The following is a 23,059-nucleotide window of genomic DNA, read 5'->3' as shown; positions in this document are numbered from 1 at the left end:
TGAGCGTTGTCGCCTCCCGCATTTTGCTCCGGGCTTTCCCCGTGGATCCCTGCAGAGCAGCTCCGGGAGGGGGTGGTGGGTGCGTCTCCGTGGCGGGGGCCGGGCGAAGCCGGCCGACCCCCCCTCCCTGCCGGGGCCTTCGCGATTGGGGGCGGCGGGGCCGCGCCAGTCCCCCCCCCCCCTCCCCTCCCCGCCCAGGCCGGGCCCACAGGCGGGGCGGAGCGCGCCGCCCCTCCGCAGCGCCCCTCCGCAGCGCCCCCCCGCCCCGAAGCGCGGCCGCGGCCGCTCCGCGCCTGGCAGCGGAGGGGGGAGGGTGCGGTAACCAGGGTCACGCGCGGGCGGGGAGGGCGGCCCTGTAGCGCCGCTCGGCTCCGCGGCCCGGCCCCGGCCGCAAAGCCGCCCCCTCCTCGCCCCGGCCCCGGCCGCGAAGCCGCCCCCGCCCCGGCCTCGCCGCGGCATGTAGCCCGGCCGGGCGCTGCCAGCGAGGCGCCGCGGCCCCCCCACCCCGTCCCTCAATGCCCCCGCAGTGAGGCCGGGAGCTGGGCGAGCCGGCGCTGCGCGCGCTGCCGGCCACCATGGGGAAATCCAACAGCAAGTTGAAGCCTGAAGTCGTGGAGGAGCTGACCAGGAAAACGTACTGTGAGTGAGCGGGCCCGGCGAGGCGCGGGGGCTGGGGCGGGCGGCGGGGGCGCTCTGGGGGGCGCGGGGCTTCCCCACCGGCACGGAGGCGCGATGCCGGCCCCGGCCTCCTGCCCCTGCTCGGCCCTGCCGGGGCAGCGGCGGGCTGGGCTCCCTCCGGTGCCGCTCCCCAGGGCAGGCGCGGGCTCGGCCGGGCTTTGTTGCGAGAATTCGGAGATGAGCCCGGGAGGATAAAAAACAAGCTACCCCGTGAGGCCGCAGAGGCAACGGTAGGGAGCCAGGGAAACGCTCTGCTCTCTTGTGAAAGCGATTCTCCGTGGCCTGCTCCTAAGCCTCCGGTAACCGCGGGACAAGGGCCGCATCCTGCGCCCACCCGGTGCGATGCATCTTCCTTTGCTGATCCCCCTGCCCCAGCGCGGGGCATCCTTCCTCGGCGCCGGGGTTGTGCTGCCAGGCCGGTGCCGGGGGACGGCCGTGGTGTCTCGTCCTCCCCTCCCCACTTCCCCGGGGCCAGGCGGCTGCTCCCTCAACGGCGACCCAAACTGCCTGGTTGGCTTCCAGAGTTTGGATGCGTTAGGTGGAGGGTTTCTCTTTGTTATTATGCTCTGAAGTGGAGACAGGAGCCCAATGCCAGAGAGTTCAGTGTTTTTCTACGAGTATCTCAGTATCAGTTTAATAACCTGATTTTCTAAGTGAGTGGTTTTCCCATCTGAACCTCTACTGTAATTTTATTAATGTGGCTGGTGCCTGAGCCCATCCAGTTTTAGCAAAATCAGGGTTTTGTTTTCCCTGAAGGTTGCACAAAGGAAACAAAGGCTTCCATGTTTCAAGTTTCCCTCTCCGCTTGCAGGTTGGAGATGCTCCCCTACCATGCAGCAGACCTGCGAGCTCTCCCCGCTGTCATTGCTGCAGTCCCACAGCAGTGCTTACCCAAAAAGGCAATAGATTAGGTAGGATGCAGCAAGTTCTCCCATATGGAGAAGAGGCAATGCTGGTGCATTGCACAACCCTGCATGTAAGGTTGCGCTCTCGTCGCAGCACAACCAGGAGCAGGCGGAAGAAGGGCAGTTGTGGGGGGCATGTCTGCAACAGCTAAACCGTGAGTAGGTGGTAGGAGAGGTTGTAGTACCCTGGCTGGGCTTCCTCGAAGTGGCTTGGGGAGAAGAAGCAGTGAGAACATGGCAGTGCCAGCTGGGCACTGACCCCAGCTGGGGTTGAGTCCTGGATTTTGGTGTCCTTACTGCAGTTGTGACCCACGGTGGGTGCAGCCGCGCTGGGCCAGGTATGGTTATTGCCATGCTGCAGTCGCCCACTCCAATGCAGCCACTGTGATGATCCCATCTGTGATGGAGAGGGAGGGGAAGAGCTGGCCCTGGTACAGCCTCTTCTGCTGGTGATCTCCCGTGTGCTGGGCTTTTTGCACTCCTGGGGTGGCTTCTCTGCATGAGGAAGGTGCTGACCCCGGTGAAGCTTACAGTGAGACACATGGGCAGTGATGCCCTGTGTCTTACCAGTAGCTGATGCCAAATAAACACTGCGCTGGTGAAACCATGACCTGTGGGCACAGGGGTGGCTTTTGCTGGATAAGGCCAGAAGAGGGTCATTGCCCTTTGAATCGCTTTATTCCCAACTTTCTGCGCCTCTTTCTTGGGCACCCTCCCCTTCCTACCACAGCGCCTCCAAAATGGACTCTGGTCCTCTGATAGCTCCCTCAATGAGCTCCCAGCCTGCCCACTCCGGGCCTCTCACTGCCTCTTTTTCAAAGTGCAGCAGACTCATCCATGTACCTGTGCAGGTGAAGCAACAGTGCCTGGGCAGCCGTGCCATAGGGCATCATGTGGCCCTTTGCATGGCTGGAGCCTGGTGCAGCATCCTGACGTGCCCCAGCAGCATGCAGCCAGCAGGGCAATGCTCGCCAGGGAGAGCTGTTGCTAATACCAGGCTCTTGTTTGTTGAGCTCTGCTTGTTCCACCTCTCGTCTCCGGGATTAATTACTTTTGTTGAGTGTTTCTGCAGCTGTCAAGGCAAGCACGCGTTCCCTTGTCTGGCAAAGCACTTCACAGGGCCCTCCCAGGCATGTCTGAGAGCTGATTTATCTTCAGATGATTTATCTTCAGAACCTGGGAGATTGGAAAGCTATTGATTTCCTTCTGCATTTTGGGGAATCTAGGCAGAGGAGGTGCAGGTAGGAGTGCAGGGTTGCACTGAGTACAGTGGAAGGGACTGATCCAGACCCCTGTGCCACAGCTGGCAGACCAGTGTGAGCAGGGGATAAGTCGTACCCATAAATCCATGGCATGCTCAAGAATTTCTCAAGGTCTGCCTGGGAAAGGCTTTACTTCACAGCACTGTGGTATTTTGGCACCTTTCTGGGGGACTAGCAGTGACCATCCTTCTAAGAGCATCGCTAGCACGTGGTGCCCTTCCTGCATGCTGGCTGCTGTGTTACTGAGTGTGCGCTGGCCCTGCCTTGTGCATGGTGCTGTTTCTGCTGCTGTTACAGCACATCTGGGCAGGTGTCTCCAGGAGCCGGTAGCTGCCTGTGGTACATGAAGGGTTTCTCCCACAGTGGGGTTTCCTTCCATTGCATCATTTTATGTTTGTGCCATTTCCACATGAAACGAAGCAAATAACCGAAGCCCCTTCTTGGTTCTGCAGTGTCAGAGGCATGAGGAGACATCACCCACTCTCCCTGCCCCACACAGCTCTTCTGTAGATCTTTCTCATCCATGGGACACAGAGGATCCGCAGCCTTTGCCATGTCCCCTCAGTGCTCTTCCAGTGCCTGGTGGCTTATTGCATGCCCCAGCCACTGTCCCCTCTGTTCTCTCCATCTCTGATTTGGGGCATTTCTCTGGCCGTGCATCAGTCGCAGCAGTCTTGGGGCAAAGCAGGTGGTGGGAGCAGTTGGGAGAGGAGCATGGGCCTGCTCATGTACCAGAGCAGCCACAGGCATGGTGATCGTGCCGAGGATGCTGCTGGGTTGCCGCCAGTGGCCTCCATGAGATGCAAGAATTATTTTACTGTGGGTATTCAGAGCAGGTTGTCCCGGGCCCTGCTGGGAACCAGACACGGAAGGGCAGGAGCCTGGAAAACTTGTATCTTGGCTTCCCTCCCCACTCCACTCCCAACTTATGGTTCCAGGGGCCAGATTTTAGTGGCACTTGGACACCTCAAGGCACAGGAGATCCGAGGGCTTCTTCGAAGTGCCAGCTGCCCAAGTCCTGTTGTTCTGGTGACCCATCACTGTGTGCCTTTCAGCATCTCTGGGCATCGGAGTGCCCAGGAATATCCGGCAGTGCCAATCTCGCCTGCCTGCCAGGCACTGGAGTGATGCTGGTGGGGAGAGCCCAGCTGTGGGGCTAGGATTTAACCTTCCTCATGGGCCAGGCTGGTGCCATATAGGAGCGTGTGGGAGAAGGCAATGCTGAGTAATAATAATGAATAATAAATTGTGTAATTCTTTGTACTTCCATAGAGCCTTTCATCCAAATGCTCTTGAAGTGCTTTATAATCATTAATTTATTAATCTTCCTGATGCCTTGTTGAGGCAGCTCAGAGACACAGTTTTGGCCGAGTGTGTGTTTTGTCCCAGGAGGCAGTAACGCCCAAGACTCGAAGGAACCACTGTCCTCCCTGGATCGTGCCTGCCAGCCCCTCTTTGGTGGGGATTTAAGCCTGGACTTAACTTGGGCTGGGTGCTTGCAGCTCATGGATTGTGCTTAAAGAGCTTTGCGGGGCTGCAGTCAAAAGGTTCTGCTACGCTGGATGTTTATGAAGGTCCTGAGGCGTTGCTGCTCCCTGCAGCCTGCCTGAAGTTGTGTAAAGTGCACGTGTGCATTTGTGGGTGCAGAACATGTGTGGTGGATGTGAATGGCTTGGTGTGGATTCCTGGCAGAGAAACTGGGAGAGAAATGCAGTGCTGAGTATTCCTACTTGCAGCAGTGCTCCCAGGCCAGGCCAGCCACTGCACTGGCAACCCTTAAAATCACGAAACGTGCTTAAAAACACCATGAATTTTTTCATAAGAGCACATATTAGCTGTTTTACTTAGTCATTTTGAGGGGGGGTGGGTTTCAGGGTTTGCTTTTTGTAGCTATTGCCTGTGTCCAGTACTAGTAACTGTATTTTTTTTAACACTAGCTGCGGTAGCCGTGCAATCCAGTGCATTCGGAGCCATGTAGATGCAGCAGCATCACTGCTGGGACCAGGCATGGGGTCACGATGACAGTCCCTGTGCTCTGGAGACTGCAGCCAGGCTCTGGTGAAGGCATAGGAACTGCGGCAAGGGTGCCAAAATGACGCCTACGGCGCTGGGAGGCCTGGGCTGCAGAGTGGGCGCAAGGAGAGGAAGAACACTCTTTTCCCAAGAACCACGTCCCACCCACTGTGATCTATTTTGTGGAATTTAAACTCACTCTGGCATCATCATTTTCTGCTCTTTTACAATAAGCCGCAAAATCGGCTCTGTTGCTGGACAGTAATGCGTTGAATTAGTGGGCATTAGTTTAAGAGCAAACTACAAACATATTGATTTATGGTTACAGGGGTACGTCGTGGTGGACTGAATTCTGTGGGAAAGGTAATTCTCCGACTGCAGCCATTTTCAGCCAGGAAAATGGCTCTTTTCCTTGCTGAGGGAACTGGCTTGGGGCTTTGCTCCATCATGCTGCCCCGGTGCTGGGGGAATGCACCATCCAGGGTGGTGGGCAGGAGCAGAGGGGCAGACGGAGCAGAGGAGGGACCTCAGTAGCTTCCCACTGTCGCTTTATTTTTAGCCTCTGAAATGTTTGGCCCTGGGTGCTGGGTTTCTCTGCCAGGTTGGTTCGTGTTGAAATACCTCCTGTTGCTCATCTGGCAGAAAGCAGGGCAAACTGGCCAGGTGGTTACGCACCCGTTATCCCTCGGTGGCAAATGCTGAGTGAAATGCTTAAAGCGTGGAGCCCTGAAGCCAGGCTGAAAGGCAGCTCCTTGCCTGTGTCTGGTGGCTGCCTGCGGTCACCCCTGCAGCGTCGGTCCTGCACCCCTTGGCTGCACTTGGCCCTGTAAGCACCTGTTTTGGGGCTGCCTGCACAGCCGTGGGCAGAGAGCAGATGGCAGAATCTTAGCCCATGCAGCCTGCTCCTGGGAGAAGGGCACTGGGATGCTGAGGTGGGCATGTGCCCAGTGTGTAAAGCTGAGGCTGGGCTGCTGCTGGCTGGTTGAGCTGGCGAGCATGCCTGCCTGCTTCGAGTGCTCTCAGCGCATCACAGCGTTTGCAGGAGCCCAAAAGGGAAGTTCTAGGGGGAGGAGGAGAGCACCTGCCCAAGCACCCTGGAGGTGTGCTGGGGACAGGGGAGCAGAGCAGGTCTGCCATCCTGTGCCAGCCAGGGAACTCCAAAGGAGAGCAATGGGCACGACACGCCAGAGGGATGCCCAGTGCCTGGCTGTTGTTCAGTACCTGTTTTTACTGCAGCCGTGTGTAATCCAGAGCTGTGAAGATGGCAGCTGCAGTGCAGGTTCACTGTGAGCTTGGTGGGGACCTCATGTGCTGCCTCTGGAGGGCTGTGGCACTCTGGAGGTATCTCCAGCCCCTTCCCCAAGGAGACCCCAGCCTGCTCCTAGTGGATCTTATGAATAGGCATCCCATGTACATGTGGACCTGGAGCTCCGCAGGTACGTGCAAGCGAAGTAAGTTTTGGGGTGTCCCTGCAGTCCCTGGGAGGTGCTTGCAGTGCCTGGGTGGGAAGGGGAAGAGGTGACTGAGGGGCCCTCTTGGCTCCCTCTGCAGCAGAGCAGAGCAGCCGTTCCTGCCGGCCGTGCTTGCACCACTGTAGTGCTGCTCACACATCAGAAGAATTACATTTCATTTATCCCCTGACATGTTAATAGATCCGCTTAACCACTCTCCTGACCTTTGCTGCTGCCACTGTTATTAAGGTTGTGAAACAAGAAGCTCTGAAGGCATCAAAGGAAGTGGCTGCTTCAGGTAGGAGCCCACAGATGCAGTCAGTTATTGGGGTGGCATTTGTGGGGTCACTTTGTTCCACCCACCCCTCCTTGTCCTCTAGGTCTTCTAGGGAGCTGGATGGGAAAGGGAGCCAGGGTCTGTGCCCTGCATCCCTGCCCTCATCCTGGGGTGCAGTGCTCCCATCACCACCACTGCTGTGTGTTCCCAAGCCCAGTGGTGCTGGCACAGGGCTAGCTTCTTGTACCTCCTGCACGTTGTTCTCCCTTCAAGGCATGTTTTTGGTCTCTACAAGGAAGGAGGGCTGCCTGTGCTTTGTCCACCTGTGCTTCTCCAGTGTCTCCTGACTGATGGCTGGACCCTGTGGAGATGCCCTGGGTGTCTCTGTTACCCCCCACAGAGGAGCAGGTGTTCTGCACCTCCAGCACCCTTCACTTCTACACCCCTGGGCGCAGCATGGTCCCTGCAGGCAAGACAGGGAGGGGGATGGAGGTGGTGGCCCCACTGCCAGCGAGGCTTTGCCCTGCAGAGCCCTCCTCAGCTCCCCTTGGCTCCTGGGTTTGATGGCCAAGTTGGAGAGACTTCCCTTCCCCTGCCTGCGCTCACTCCAGAGGGGAGTTCTCTCTGCTGGGGGCAGGAGTTGCTCCGCAGATTGGGGACAGCACCTTGGAGCACCAGGCTATGCTGAAATCCCCATAACCAAGGCGGCAATTGAGCAGAGGGCAGGACACAGCTGCCCCCTGCCCAGCCATGGCTCCATCCCTGCTCCTGGCTGCGTTGGCTTGTGGAGAAGCTGGGATTAAATCCAGCCTGGGATAGACCTACCACAGCCACCAGCTCCTGCTGCAGCTGTGTTTCAGTCTGATTCATTAATTTCCAAATGAAGGCACTGTCCTTTGCCCTTCCTCTACTGCCTTCGCTGCAATGAGCAACTGCTGCTTTTTCCCTGAACCCAATTTCCAAAGCCTAATGTTGGGCCCTTAAATATTTAATAAAGTCTAAAAAGGATTTTAACTGCATATTGGCTTTCCTGTTGGTACCAGCCCTGCGGGAGATGAGAACAGAGCTGCTCATAGACCTGTTTATCCAGTCTGGGAGCAAGGCAGATGAGCAACCGCCATCGAGAAGAGTGCCAAACGCACATGCAGCTCTCTCTGCATATTGCTTTGTATCTCAGTAGTAACAAATGACACCAGTAACACTGTTGGGCTTGTGCTTTGAACATCTCGGAGGCTTCCGGACCTGCTGTGGTGCTGGTGACATCTGTGTTCGATGGGGAGAAGCCAAACTGGGCAAGTGCATGGGGAGATGGGTGAGCTGGGCTGGGGATGTCCTGTGCAGACAGGTAGGCAGCTCTGGCTGTGTTGGTGCCTGCGCGCTGAGGCTGCTCCGACATCCCTTTGCGATGGGATGTTACACAGGTGAGTACCTGCATGGGAACACCCCCAGCGCATGGGCGACACGGCTGGGGTACGTGGGGCTGGAGAGATGGTATGTGGAGACGGAGACACAGTGGTTCAGGCAAGCTGCTGCTGGTCATCTCCAGGAGCAAAAGAAAATGTCATCAGGCAGGTTCTTGCCACGGTTGTTTCCATGGGGGGTGACCTCCATGCTGCAGCCAGGTTTTGCTGGGGTCTGCTTCCCCAAAGCTAGCCCTGTGTGGGCTGGCAGCAGGAGCAGACCTCAGCCCCGGGGCAGTCTGGTAGCCCCAGAGCTGGGACAGCCCTGACAGAGGGCAGGAGGACGGTGTGCTCTGTAATGTTTGACCAGGACATTGGTTATTTAGTTAAACCTGAATTTTAATGGGACTGAGGTGTCAGAGCCAAACAACCCAAATTTCCAAAGTGCTGACGCATCTTAAAAGTTACCATCATCAAATGGGGTGAGCTCTGGGGTGTCCCAAGGTGGGGTGATGGACAGTCCCAGGGGAGGACTGAGACTGTGGCACCCCTTCCCCTCACCGCAGTGCGGCTCCTGTGGGTGCTGTGCTCCATGCTGGGGGTTTGGTGCTGGAGCCAGGGGAGTGCATTGGTGGAGGAGTCTTGTGTCCACACTCTAGCCATCCCCAAGCGACCAGCCAATACTTTTCCCCTTCCCAGCCTGTATAAAGCCACCCAGATTGTCCCAGACTGCCCTGGTGCATGGTAGGGCCTGCCCACGGGGCACCCTGCTTCTCCCTGCAGAGAGATGCCTCTTGTGCACCAAGCAGGTGCTGCCCAGTGCCCATTTGGGGGCTGGATGAAGCCCCACAGCTGCTGCACTCATCAGTACCTCCAACAGCTTGAGCTGCTGCCATGCGCTTGGCTATGTGTTCTGTAGGTATAAGGCCTGAAATTGGTAATGATTGCTCAGGTTATGATGCAGTTAGCCCGGTAATCACTCTGCGGGGCCAGGGGCTGGTGCTGGTGGTGGGTCCGTTTGTGCTGACTAATGGGACCTCCTTAGGGCAGTGTTCACAGGAGCAAGGTGTGAAGTCTGCACCAAGTATCCTTTCAGACTGCCTTACTGAGCCCAGTGGTCACTGTGTGGGGACCAAGGGCTATTCTGTGGTCGGTGTTTGTTCAGGCTGCGATGCTGACCCTGAATCTGGGTCCCAGGGGCAAGGAGCACATGCACATGCTGTGGAGCCCTGTCACCTGCTTGGTGGGCAGGGAGGGGGGAGGTCGTAACTGGTGAAATGTTAACGTTGTGATGATGTTGAAGGTAGACTTTCTAACAGCTCTACGTTCAGACAGTTCTTAAGGATGTGTTTTGCAGTGGTGAGGGGTGGTGTGTTAGGCATTAATTGCAGGGTGTGTGTGGGGTTCACCCTGGAGCATTGTGGTATTTTATGCGTGAGGGACTGGTTAGCTCATGCATGAGCACCCCAGTCACTTCTGCATCAGCATCCAGTAAGTTCACACATGAATATCCAATTAATACACACACGAGCACACAATTAATTTACATGGGCACCCGGTTCCTTTATGCATGGGTACCCAATTAATTTGTGCTGTACTGCACACTGATCCGTGCATGAGTGTCCTGTTAGTTGATGCATGGGTGCCCAATTAATTGGTGCAAGTGCCTCCAGTCAGCTGGTGCCTGATTGTCTACTTAATTTGTGCATGAGCACCTGAGCCATTCACACCTGAGTGCCCAATTAGTACATGCACAAGTGTGTTACCTACTAATTACAGTAATTTACATGAGTGCCCAATTCACCCAGGAGTGCCCACGGAATTTATGCGTGAGTGCTCTGTTAGTCCATGCATAAGTGTCTGATAAATTCGTGAGTGTCCAGAACATTTATGCATGAGCACCCAGCTGGTTCATGCACAAGTGCCCCTTTCATTCGTGCCGGAGCACCCAGGTAGTTCATGCATGAGCACCTGATTAGTTCACCTAGAAGCATCCAAATATTTTATGCATGAGTGCCCAATTAGTCCATGCATGATCACCCAATTTATTTTTACATGAATGCCCATCTAGCTCAGACATGGGTGCCCAGTTAGTGCGTGCATAAGTGCCCCATTAATGCACACCTGAGCACTCTTTTTGCTCACGTGGGAGCACCCGCTCTGCACATGTATGGGTGCCCAGTTTGTCCTCATCTGGGCACTGCACTGAGCACCCACAGCAAGTTCAGGCAGCCTCAGACCCAGGCAGGAGCTGGAGTACAGGGTCATGTGCCAGCTTCCCCCAGACCGGGATGTCCAGGGGCCTGCAGGGACCCCTGGAAGGAGCTGCAGCAAGTCCCTGGGGGAAATAAATGCCTCTGAGAGTGATGCCGGACCAACGGCCCATGGGTTGGCAACAGGGCCCTTGACCTGGCAGAGCTGGCATGCCCACCTGGCAGTGGCAGGGGAGCCACTTTGTGCCTGGAAATAATTAACCCCGGCTTCCCTGATGAAGTGGCAGTGCCCACGGCCCTGTGGGATCAAGGTGCTGCTGGAGTGAGGGGGTATGTGTGGGGCTCAGTGGAGACTCCCCGCTGGCCGCTGCGTGGGGACAGTGCTTGCTGAGCCTTTGGGAGCCCAAGCTCACTTAAGGACACACCTGTGCCATGGCCGTGGCACATGGGGCCAGGCTGAGTGTGTGTGTTCCTGCTGAGGATCCAGCCCTGCAGCTGTGGCTAAACCCCTGCCCTTGTTCAGACAGGGCAGGGGTTGGTTGTGGGATGGTATGGCAGCACGAAAGAAGCTCTGTGCAGCTGGAGCAGCATGTCATGTCTTGCACCCCACCATGGCCAGAAGTCCCCAATCCAGCCGCCTCTCTGACACTCCTTACTGTCGCCATGCCCTGCCACGGTCCAGCGAGCAACGAGCTCCCCCCACGGGCAGGGCAGTGGATGGGCATTTGCAGTCCCTGGTCCCTCCTCTCCTCAGTGCCTGGCAAACGCAAATTAATGGGCTTGAGCTCTGCTTAACCAGATCTGTTTCTTGCTGCAGTGGCAGCTGGATGGTGGGAGGAGAGGGGGCACACAAAGGGCGGGTGGTGATGGAGCTGTCAGTCCTTGCCTGTGCCATTGGGGATTGATGGAAGGGTGGGGGTAGAGGTTTGGGGTTTTTTGGGTACAGGTTGCTGGCAGGAGGGGGCTGGGGGCTGCTTGCAGTGTAGCCCTGTCTGCAGTCTCTGCCCCTCTGTGCTGTGTGAGATGTGTGGCCACAACCCTCCTCCAAGCTGAGACTGGAATGGAGATGGACCAACCAGCACTGCGACGGGGCAGCAAGGGCCCATGACTGAAGCTTGGCCATGCAGGCAGCTACCGTGCTGCTCTGGGGTGACTGCCCCTGCTGCCTGCTCCTGCCTGTGGTGCAAGCCCTGCCGTTGGCGTTTCCCTGCACTTTGTTAAGAGCAGTGGAAACAAAGATGCTGCTGGCATAAGCTGCCATGTGGTGGTGTACATACAAGAGGGTGTCTGCAGCACGTAGCCAGGGCTCCCAGCTTAGTGCTGCCTCTTACAGTACTGCAGTTCATAGCAAATGCTAATACGCTGCCTTTATTTAGCACCTTTCATCCCCAAGGATCCTGGGGCATACTGCATCCACTAACAAGCTGCTACATGTGCCATTTATATCTGTCCCCATAGTGGCTGTAGGAATGGTGGTCCCTGGGGAGCGTGGCATGGCAGCTGAGCCCAGTCACAGCCCTGGCTCAGCAGGGGCACAGTGGGAGAGCTGGCCCTGCTCGGGTGGGATATCGCAACAGAGCTGCTGTGGGTCACCCCTGTGTTCTTGTGCACTTTGGGTCAAACCTGGCTGAGGTTTATGTCGCTGCAAATTGATTTGCATTGACTCAGCATCACACCATTATCGATGCCAGAGGAGGGAAATGCAGCAACTGCCACTGCACAGGTATTTTCTGTGAGCTTGGCTGGGCTCTGCGGACTGGGAAGCTGCAGAGGTTGGATTGGGGAGAGCAGAGGGACAGCCTGGCCCCTGCATGCGTGCCCTGTCCCCAGCCCCAGGACAGGTGGCTCAGTCAGCTGGGAGAGTGGCATGTCCCCAAGGCTTCCATGGCTGTGGGTCCCTGCTTCGGGGGATGGGAACGGACATGGACGGGACACAGACACAGATGACACACGATGGTCGTTAGCATCCCTAATCACTGCTGCTTGGGAGTGTCAACACCCAGCAAGGTCATAGCAGCTGGGAAGTGGCAGGTGTTAAGTCATCATCTGTCTTGGATCCATAACTGCAGATATGGGGAGGCAGGTGCCCACTCAGCCCCGGCTTGCCCGGCTGCAACCGTGCTGGGCTTGGGGCCGTAGTGATTCCCTGCAGCTGGAACACTCTGCCCCGGGGAGAGGGAAGATTTGGTGGCAGTGGAGGGATGCACCCAGACATGGGTGGTTTTCTGAGGGCTGGAAGATTGGGCCCCATTCCCACCCCAGGGCAAACCCCACAGCTTTGTGCCTGCCTCATGCCTGGGGCAGGAGGAAGGGCACCGGTGCCAATGTGCTGGTGGAGGGATGGGGCTTTGCTTGGCCCCGTTTCCAGGGATGCATATTAACAAATCCCACCTCAGGAGCCCAGTGCCGGTTTTCAGGCTGGCACCTGAATGTGCCCCTCTGTTGGAAAAAACTCTCCTGGGAGCATCACGCATCCCTCCTGTGGGCACGAGGGGAGACAGCTCCATCCTTCCCCTCCCACCCCAGCCCGAGCATGTCATTACTGGCATCTCTCCTGTACTAAAAAAAGCACAGATTCCTTAATTGTTTCCTGGTGGAGTTGAAAGGCAGCTCCTGGGCCTGAAATAGCACGTTGCGGAAACGCAGCCAAACAAGAGAGCGAGTAGAAGGTGATCTGCCTGGAGGGGCTGAGCCAAGCCCCGACTGCAGCCCCAGGCTGCTGCTGTTGCCCCTTTCACCTGTCCCAAGGGCTGGCCGAAGTCCTGCTACTATCCCTCCTCCTCCCACCCACCTTCTTCGGCATCTGAGGGTGACTGGGGCTGCAGCGCTGGTGGATGGGGCATCCCCGGGGAATCCTCAGGGTGCGGCTTGTGGCTGGTGTCTGGATGCTTGGGGGCAATGTGTGCAGGGAAGCCTGTTTCTGTTGGAGACATCACTCAGCATCTCTCTTTTGGAAGGATGCTTACGTGAAACCCTTTTTTTTTTGGGGGGTGGGGAATGCTTCAGGACTGGCGTGACTGTTGTTTGACTGTTGTTTGTGCCTGGCTCAGCTCAGCTGCTGGATGCAGTGTCCTTCCTGGTTCCCTCCTGCCAGGACACCTCTGTCCTCCCTGTCTGCACTTCTGCCAGACAGCCCTGCCAAAACAACCCTCCAAATCCTTCCTGTGGCACAGCTGAAGCCCTTAGTGTCCTTCAGCCCAGGTGCAGAGCATCTCCACACCTGCCTCCTCTCTCCCGGGGTGCTGCCATCCAGACTCCCCATGGTTGTACAGTGGGTGCTGCTGCCCTCCCAGCATGGCTGGTCCCTGTGCTTCTGGCACAGCTGCCGCAGCACTTTGCCAGCTCCCTGGGTAGGTGAGGTGTGAGGCTTCTCTGTACCGAGCCCTTTCTGGGGGAGTTTGCAGGCTCTGTCCCCCCAGCGGTCGCTAAGCCTGGATAGAGGGAAGCGCCCATATGCATGTGGACAGCCTCGGGTGCAGCAATTCCTGGCCACAGGGATGCAGGAGCCAGCACCTGGCCAGCGGCTGGCCTGTGCCCTCCCGGCTGCCCCACAGCTGCTGCCTGCCAGCCCTCACCTTCTGTGATCTGCACCTTCTGCCAGGCATGTTGTACATCTTTCTGATGGAAAATTGCTTTCTTTTGGGTTTTTTGCCATCCAAGGTAATTGGCATTTGTTGATGTGTCTTTGGTCTCTATTTTTATCCGCTGTTTGCACGTTGACACATCTCCACTCCTCCTCATATCTCATGGCATTTCAGAGCTATTGCTTTTTTATTGTTATTTCGATGCATGATGCAAAGGAAATGACTAATGAAGCCATTCCCCCCATGCCTGCCTGCTGGCAGCGAGCTCCCTGCTGGCGTGCTGGTCAGGCACCGTTCCTGCAGCGGGATGGGTGCCAGCCCCCCACCCCATCAGGCTCCCCAGTGTCCCACATTCCATCAGAGCTTTTCCTCTGCAGAGGACATTTGCAATCTCAGCAGCTGTCCCCAGGCTGGGGACACTCAGGCTTGGCAACACTCATTTTCTAGCTTGTCACGTTTTTGGGATTTCTTTGGAGCCCAGTAAAGCTTCCCAGGACCCTGGGATGGGTTTGATGACGCTTCTCTGTTGAGTTCAGAGGCAGCACCTGGTACCTGGGGGGATGGCAGCCCCAGGGCTGTACCTGTGCCCATGCCCATGTTCAGTGTATCAATGTTGGGACTAAGCAAGTGCCTTCCCCAAGCCACCTCCAGGCAGCTGTTTTGGCAGATGTTTCCAGGGAAGTTTTGGCTCTGGGAGGGCAGGGCTGAATCCTCCCCAGGCATGAACCAACCCAACCCCTGCATGGTCTGTAGCATCTCACAGCAATGGTACTGCACTGCCCTAGCAGGGAGCAAAACATCTTGGTGGGCTCCCTGGTTTTGGGGCCAGAGGGACCCAAGCACCCGCAGCCCTGGCCCCATCAACCCCCTGGGCTGCTCCAGGCTGGGCCTTGAAACCTAACCCTAATGCGGGTAACACCCGGCAGTGCATAGAGGGGCGAGCCCTGGGATGTCACATAGGTGAAGTGCAGAACAGCAGCCATTACTGGGAAAGCACTAAATTCCTTTCTCTTTTCTTTTTCTCTTTTCTCCTGTTTTCTCTTGCAGTTACGGAGAAGGAGGTGCAGCAGTGGTGAGTGTCCATTTTGGTGGCGTGGCAGTGAGCTGCCGGGGCGCGGGGCTGGCGGGCGAGGGGGCCAAAGCCAGCGGTGCTCAGCAACCCCACCAGCCATGCAGAGCAAGGAGGTGCAGGAGGGTGCATCTGTTTTGGGATGTAGATGTTAGCTTCTAGAGGGGATACCAGAAAATAGAGGGTGTTTTCTTGCAGGCTTCGTGCACAGTGCACGGTGGGCTTGGCTCTGGCTGCTCTTAGCCATCCATGTGGGATGGTACGTGCTCCCTCTCGTCGCTTCCCTGCCTGTGTGGGTGGCCAAGGGTAGGAGGGATGTGAGGATTTTTCAGCTGGTGGCCATGGCCCTGGCTGCAGGAGGCCGGTGCTGTCCCAGTGTGTCCCCCTTTTGCAGTGGGGTCAGTAGAGGCTGGCAGGGGCTGGGGCCATGGTGCCTTGTTGGCAGCACGCTCTTGCCTCATCCCTTCCACCTCACTAAACATGACCCTAAAAAAGCCACTGTGTCCCTTTCATCTTCCTATCCCACCAGTCAAGGTTTGCTTTCTTTGTCTCTTTCTCTCATCCTTCCCCTACCCTGATGAGTCATAGCTGCAGCAGCATGAAAAAGATGTCACTGGCCATTTTCCCACCTTGCCACCCTCTTCCCCTCCTCCTCCAGCCCTTGGCCTGCTGCAGTGGGTGCCCGACAGATCTGGGCAATGCATTGCATAATGTTCACGCACACTGTGTGGTCGCCGCACCCCCAGAGCCAGCGAGCCCCTTCCCCTGCACCCTCCGGGGTGGCACTCAGTATCCTGGTCCAGCTCAGAGCTGGAACCAAGGGCTTTTGGGGGTGTTTAACTGCAGATGGGTTTTGGGGGACACCCTGGGCTGTGCCACCCCGAAGACACAGTAACCCTGCTGTGCCCCCCAGCTCATCTGAGCAGCTTTCAGTTGGAGTTGTGTGAAAAATGCTGTCACAGAGCCTCATCTGCCTGGGGTGCTTCAGGCCTCTGTGCTGTTGGTTTTTAGCAGGGCATGGCTGCAGCATGTGCGTGCCAAGTGGCGGGTTGCAAATTGCCTGTGAGGTTGCTGTCTGTCATGAGTCCCTCCCCTGCGATGGTGCAGCAACTTGAGGGGAGTTTTCCTGCCTGTCTCCATGCCGGAGAGCCAGCCAGATGCACCTGATGTAGCGGGGCCAAGCCGCAGCAGTGGAGGGGAAGGGAAGCTCTGGCCCTCGGGTGAAGCTTTCTGTTTGCAGCTTCTTGCTTGGAGCCGTGTGCATCTGAATTTCTGGGATATGTTTATATCTCTATATATGTATATAAACTCTGTTGCTGGCCCTGTGATGGCTTCAGGGCTGAGCGAGGCATCACTTGCTGTGGCACCTCTGCCTGCAGCATGGCCGTGCAGGTGGGAGGTGACTCTGGGCAGAGGCCTTTTTATTTTAAAGGAGGTTTAAAAGACCCTCTTGGGTGCCTCTGGCTAGGCAACGGGTCCCTGTTCCCTCCCGGGTCCAGGAGTCTGGCTGTGGCTTGGTTGCCACTACTGGGCTCATGACAGGATTGGAGCAGTGTGGTGGGCACTGCTTGGTGTCACCGGTGCCACTCACTACTTACCCGGGCTCTCCTTGCTGCCACCCTTGCTGCGGTGCCCGCGGGGACCTCATGCTGCAGGGCTGGGAGGTTGTGGGTAGGTGATGGGAGCAATTCAGGGAGCACCCTGGGACCTTCCTGGCTCCAGCCCACTGCAGCACCAGGGAGGGCCCTGTCCCAGCGTCCCAGGGCTTGGGGGGACTGCATTCAGCAGGGAGACCCACCTGGTGCCCATCCTTGGCCCTTCCTTCACAGGTACAAGGGCTTTATCAAGGACTGCCCCAGCGGGCAGCTCGATGCCGCTGGCTTTCAGAAGATCTATAAGCAGTTCTTCCCTTTCGGTGACCCAACCAAATTTGCCACCTTTGTTTTCAATGTCTTCGACGAGAACAAAGTAAGTCTGTGAGCTGGGGGTTATGTTCCGGGGTGTCCGGGCTGGGCCTGTGGTGATGGTGGGACAGGTTCAGTACACGGCTGTGCGGCACCAGAGAAGCAAAATATTGCAGCACTTCCTGGGGCGTGAAATTAGAGTGGTGCAGCAGTAGCGGGTGAGCCCCTGTGCCCTTTCTAGTCGATGACAGTCACATGGGAAAAGGCAATGAAGTGGCAAGCGAGAGAGGAGAAACGCGATGTTTCAGTGCCGCTGACAAAAGCCCTACCGTGCAGTGCACCCCACGCTCCGCAGTCACTCCCATCAGGATGTTTGCTGACGGGCTTGGCACCAGTGGCTGGATCACAATGCTGGAGATAAATGCGCATCACTCCTCCCTCCTCATTGCCTTTTTGGATGTGCCCCCTGAGACGGCACACATGGGCAGGGGGGGCTTTGCAGGGTGGGGGCGGCAGCGGCCCCCTCACCCCCTCCTTTCCTCACCAGGATGGGAGGATCGAGTTTTCGGAGTTCATCCAGGCGCTGTCGGTCACCTCCCGGGGGACACTGGATGAGAAGCTGAGGTGTAAGTGCTCCCTGTGGGATGCTGGTGGGCTCAGCCCTGCGAGGGTGCTGGGGGTGGCCCAGGGGTGCTGGGACGTGTGTCCTGTGGGGAGGGGGCTGCAGACCTCAGCACCTTGGTGTTGCTCTGGCTTGCAGGGGCATTTAAGCTGTACGACTTGGACAACGATGGGTACATCACTAGGAACGAGATGCTGGACATTGTGGATGCGATTTACCAGATGGTGGTAAGCAGCAGGGGGGGTGGGGCTGAGCAGCCTCTGGGGGTCCCTGCTGGGCTGGAGATGGAGCTCTGTGGGCAGGGGGGCTGTGGGGAGGATGCTGAAACACCCTGATTCCCCCCATAGGCTTTTCAGTGGGGGGGCTGTGGCCATTGCAGCTGGGTCAGGGTCTGGGTCTGGCCGCTGAGGATGGTTATGATGCCAGTGCCAGCCCTTTGTGCCTGTCCTGATGTTGGGGATGTTGAGGGTGTCCTCACCGAGGGACACCATCTAGGCAGGGCACAGATGGGTGCATGACCAGGTCCCATCCTGCTGCTGCAGGGAAACACAGTGGAGCTTCCCGAGGAGGAGAACACACCAGAGAAGAGGGTGGATCGGATTTTTGCCATGATGGACAAGGTGAGGATGCTCGAGGGATTTTTCCCTTGGGGCCCAAGGGATTTAGGAGGCGGTTGTGGGCCCCCCTGCCACATCTTGGCTCTTGCAAGTGCCTCCTTCCCCTGCCAAGAGAAGGTATCAACTGCTGCTGAGCTTGCTGCAGAGCCCTGCCTCCCTCCAGAGTCCCTGTATCCATTTCAGGTCCCTGAGGTGGCATTGCACTCTCCACGGCACTCCTCCCTGGCTGCCAGTGTGAATGGCTTGACAGGGAAACCGAGGCTGTGGGGGTGGACGCGGGCATCTATACAGGATGGCATGGGTGCTGCCAGCGCACTGGGGTGCTTGGTCTCAGGGTGCTCAGTGACTTCTCCCTCCCGGGGGTGAAGCCGCAGTGCAACAGGGGTGTTTTGCAGAATGCAGATGGGAAGCTGACACTGCAGGAGTTTCAGGAAGGCTCCAAGGCTGACCCCTCCATCGTGCAGGCGCTCTCCCTCTATGACGGACTTGTATAGTCCTGGGGCCAAGCGGTGGTAAGCACAGTGTGAGAGGGGGGGTCTGGGGATGCCTGTCTCCCACCCACCTGATGCCATTCCCCATTCCCACCTTCCCTGGGGGCAGGTGGCTGTTTCTCCTCTGATGAAGCATCAAACCATGGGCTTCCCCCTCAAATCCAGCTGCAGGGGGATGCTGCTCCCATACCGATGGGTTTCTCCCAGTGCCCCGCATCCCGCAGTGCACCCTCAGACTGCAGCTCCCAAGGATGCAGTACAAGCCTCCCAGCTGGCAGGCGTTTGCCTGAGGCACAACTCTTGCTCTCACCTGCAGGTGTGGCTGCAGAGGGGGCAGGGAGGGAGCTGGCTTGCTGGGAGCACAGGAATGCCCCAGAAAGAGATTATATTCAAAGTTTTATTTATATTATATCTTACTATGTTACGCTCTGGAGTTGCCAGGGTTTGGCATGGTGTTGGCAGGGACACTGTAGTTTGCAGCATCCCAGGAGTGCTGAGCACCCTTGCCATGCAGAGGTGTCATTGCAGTCCAAGCAGTGTCCAACCATGGGGGGTGGTTTTTTTTTTAACCCTGCTGGAGTTTTGTGCTGTTCAGAATCTGTTTTGTCTTTCCAGCTTTGCCCCTTCCAGCTGCCCCAGTGCTGCGCGAGATGGCTGCAGGGCTTTCTGCCCATCCTTCTCACCTGATTTTCCTTCTCCCAACCCGCTCCTGCAGATGCCTGGGGGAAGACACTCTCTGTGCCATGTGACCACTGCTGCGTGAAGCTTACCTGTCCCTCTTGGCCTTCCTTTCTGTTCTGCAAACAAAGGATGCCCTTGAAATGTGAGCTCACTCCCCCTCTCTGCACTCTGAACCAGCCGCTGCCATTTGCCGACTTCTGCTTTTTCGAAGAAATACCCCACAGCAGACCCCAGTCTGAGCAGCAGCAAATGCCCAAGACTTCAGGGTTGGGGGAACAGGTTGAGCATCACTGAAGGCAGAGCCCCCCTGGCCTCCTCACCTCCTATGCTCCCTCTTTCCTACATTTTCGGATGGGACTGCAGATGCGCCAGCACCAGCATGGTCCTCTCCTAAGAACTGGCCAGCTGGAGATGGAACCCAAAGGTACCGGGGGGCCGCGCACCCCGGGGTGCTGCCTGCGTGGGGCAGCTGGGGAGCCGGGGCACTGACAGCAATTGGAAACACAATCCTGGCGTCACCTGTGATGCTGCTGGCAGCCCAGCCCGGCTCACTAGGGAGATATATATATATATGGTTATATATATATATATATATATATATATATTTCTTTTTTGTGGTGAGACAGTAGTGAGGCTTTTTTTAATATGCCTGTCTCGACGATTGATATCCTTATTTATTTGTTGTAAATGTTGTTGCTGTGTTTAGTCTTTCATGTGTGTGTCTGACCACCTAGGTGATGATCTGTAAGGTTTACATGCTCATACGCCATTGCGGGGCACTGGGAGCCTGCAATAACAATGAAGCCAAAAATCTGCCTTCCTCCCTCTCCTCTCACCCCCCATATCCTGAGCTCTGTGGGCTGGCTGCTGTTTTAAGGGGATGCTGTAGCTTCTTTTCCTCCTCCCGTTCCCATGTTCCCTGCATTTTTCTGTTCACCCTTCTCTTTGCAAGCTCAGCGAGGGCTCACTCAGCTCAGGCTCCAAGCAGACTGAGCCCAGATCATCCCTCAGTTGGGCAGGGCAAGGAAACTGCTGGCCACCAGGATATTGCTATTTCCTCTTTTTTTTTTTTTTTAATTTTCTCACTGCATGAAAAAGTATTAGTGGAGCTGAGAGTTGGGTTTTGCTTTCAAGGGGATTCCTTGATTATTTTCTGTTTTGCAAATGGTGGGAAGGTCTGTTTGCACCCTAGGTTGGTGGCTGTGAATTAGCCCATGTGCCGGTGGGGCTTGGGGAGCAGAAGGGATGCTCATGGGGATGGCTTGCTCCGTGCCCACCATCGCGGCTGGGGCAATGTGGCAGCTCCTGCCTCGGGGGTCCCAGCCTGGGAGACATGCAACTAGGAGTGTCTCCTTATCCCCTTCTTCCTTGTTTAGGACGTGGGAGGTTTTGCTGTAAACGAAGGGCATGGCCCCAAAACGGAGCCACTTGTGCCTGCCCTGGGGGAGGTGTAGGGCTGGGGAAACACGCCTGGAGACACCTGAGTGTGGCGCTTGGAAACAGCCACCCAGGCACAAGAGCTGCCTTTGTGGCCTCTCCATCACCAACTGCCACTCCGGGATGTGCCCAAGTAGGGCTCAGCTGCACCGCAGCACTGCAGGACACTGTTGGCATCTCCACCGAAGGATGAGCATTACGTGGGTGCTGCTGCAGCTCCGTTCCCATCTGCCTTGGCCTCTGTCCTGGGGAAGGAGAGATTTGCATCTCCTCAGGAGCAAAGTGCAGGATGTCTGTGGGACCCTTGAAGCCAGCCAGGGTACAAACCCCTCCTGCTCCATCATGGTTTGTTCCTGGCCCAGCAGCACCAATGTGGCTCTCCCACCCCCCCAGGGGCTCACCCATCCACCGCCGATCTGGGTGGTGGTAGTGGCATCTTTCTGCCCCACTGTCTGCAGCTCCTGTGGCTGGAGCCCAGGCAGGGGACTGTCCCCATGGTGGTGGGAGGTGACATCTGGACATGGAGGATGTTCTCACAGATGTCCCACAGTGCAGGAGACATAGACGGTGCCCCAACGGGGTCTGAATCCTCCTGGTGTGGCAGGGACAGAGTCTGCAGCCAAGCAGTGCTTGTCCTTTGCTGTGCAAGCCCTGCTCCCCTGTTTTGGGGCCATGTGTTGGTGGTACTTTCTGATGCCCATAAAATAACCACCCTTCCCCATCCCCAAGGAGACTAACCTGACATTCACATGCAATATTTCTGCCTCTTCTGTGGTTTCTTGCCCCCAAGGGTGCCTGTGTTTTATTGTGGGGGGCTCCTGAGTGGTGTCACCTTGCTCCCTTCTTTGCAAACTCCTTTTTCTTGATGGCCTTTGTGGTCAAAACACAACTTTCTTGGGTAGATCTTTGCAGTGCCTCCAACTTCTCTAACTCTCATCTGCCAGATTAGTCCCTTCCCAGTGCCAATTGATGTTCCCAATGAATGTGACTGCTATAATTGCCTCCACTGATAAATGATGGATGCTGTGACATTTGACATAATTCCCAGGAAAAGACAAACCTCATTTGCTCTGACACTTTCCCCTGAAAGGCTTTTAATTTCTGGAGGACTTGTCATGCTTTGAGCCCCATCAGTGCTTGCTGATGTCTCACTGGGGAGGCAGCCCTGCAAGGGCAGTGTGTGCGCAGCCCCTTGTCGTGGATGGGGTGAGGGACCAGCATTGGCTTAGAAGAGCTTCAGACCCCAGAAATACCAAAATTCAGCGTCCACTGGGCTAGTGCTGCCCTTTCTGCCAGCAACATCCTGCTGCCGCTGCCGCTGGTGGGCACAGGGAATGGAGCCCAATGCCTCATTCTCCCTTGCCCCTTATTAAATATTTGCACATCAGAAAAAAAAAAAGGCAAAAAGGTTTTTGTCTGTGTTCAAAAGCTCAGTGCTGGCTGTTGGTTTGGTGGCAATGATGAGTTTTCCTGGGCAGTGGCCCCTTCTGCAGGATTGGGGCTGGCTCTTGTCCTAGGTCCTGGCTCCAGACCCGTGGTGGGTCCCAGCATGGGGTTTGTCCTGCCCTGGTCTTGGCATGCTGAGTGTCCCTGAGCAGATCATTTTGGCCCCAGTACTTCCCCTTGGCTGTGGATTTGGGACCCTGGCTTGGATGCTTATAGCTTGCCTTTGGGGAGCACCGAGGGCCTCCAACCCCTGAATATCACCAGAATCTGCAGATTCTCTGTACCGCTGAAAATAAGGCTTGAAGCATCTCACGCTTGGAAATGTTGGCCTTAACCACCTTGTGCCTCAGTTTCCCCATCAGTAAAATGGCCTGGGTGACCCATCCCCTCTCCAGAAAGTGATTCGATGCCTGTGCCCAGGGGAGCATGAGTGCTGGATACAGCTCGCAGCTGTGACCATGAGGGTTTGGCAGGACCCGCTGAACGTCAGGCATGTGCAGAACACTGGGAGTGGTGCATGAACTGCTGTGTCAGAATTTACATCAGTGAGTAATTCATTTTGGTCTTCTTTTTACATCTGCTCATTATTAAAAGCAGACAGCTGACAAGACCTGGTTTGTTTCCGTTTATGCTTGGGGTTCCTGATGCCTGGCTGAAATAAAGCTGGCTGCAGCACTGGCAATGGGAGGGGGACCTGAAGCACAGCCAGGCAAAGGCGAGGGTCTGGCCCCAGCAATTGCAGCGTGTCTGCACCCCCCCCGCCACCCCCCCAGTCTGTCCACACCAGTGTTGCCCCATTAAAATGCTGTGTCTATACTTCCTTTTGATTTTTCTGTTTGTGTGCTGACTGTTGCTGTTTTGTAACCATCTTTCCTTGAGCTCTGGGGCTGGGCTGAGCTCTTTTCCCTGGAGAGCAAGGACATGGGAGAAGGCTCTGGGGGCAGATGCCCCTCACCCTCTCATCACGCCACGAACCAGAACCTGAGAGAGAGAAGCTAAGTAGGTTTTT

General features: G+C 56.6%; 1 protein-coding gene across 3 annotated transcripts; it reads left to right on the top strand.

Moving 5' to 3' along the window:
* Positions 1 to 63: 63 nt before the first annotated feature.
* NCS1 (neuronal calcium sensor 1) lies at positions 64 to 22,866 on the top strand. Of its 3 annotated transcripts, none has more exons than XM_037401239.1 (8): positions 71 to 639; positions 14,831 to 14,855; positions 16,682 to 16,820; positions 17,304 to 17,382; positions 17,517 to 17,605; positions 17,921 to 17,998; positions 18,391 to 18,507; positions 19,202 to 22,866. In XM_037401239.1, the coding sequence occupies exons 1-7, from the start codon at positions 576 to 578 to the stop codon at positions 18,487 to 18,489; spliced, it is 573 nt and encodes a 190-aa protein (XP_037257136.1). In that variant the 5' UTR covers positions 71 to 575; the 3' UTR covers positions 18,490 to 18,507; positions 19,202 to 22,866. The 3 variants fall into 3 exon arrangements, with proteins under 3 accessions (XP_037257137.1, XP_037257136.1, XP_037257135.1); XM_037401238.1 differs by having other exon boundaries at positions 72 to 639; positions 19,102 to 22,866; XM_037401240.1 differs by lacking the exon at positions 18,391 to 18,507 and having other exon boundaries at positions 64 to 639.
* The last annotated feature ends 193 nt before the right edge of the window (positions 22,867 to 23,059 follow it).

Source organism: Falco rusticolus, chromosome 9 (assembly GCF_015220075.1).
Source record: "Falco rusticolus isolate bFalRus1 chromosome 9, bFalRus1.pri, whole genome shotgun sequence".
NCBI lineage: Eukaryota > Metazoa > Chordata > Aves > Falconiformes > Falconidae > Falco > Falco rusticolus.
The sequence above is the reverse complement of the archived record's forward strand: the minus strand, read 5'-3'. Positions and strand labels throughout refer to the sequence as shown.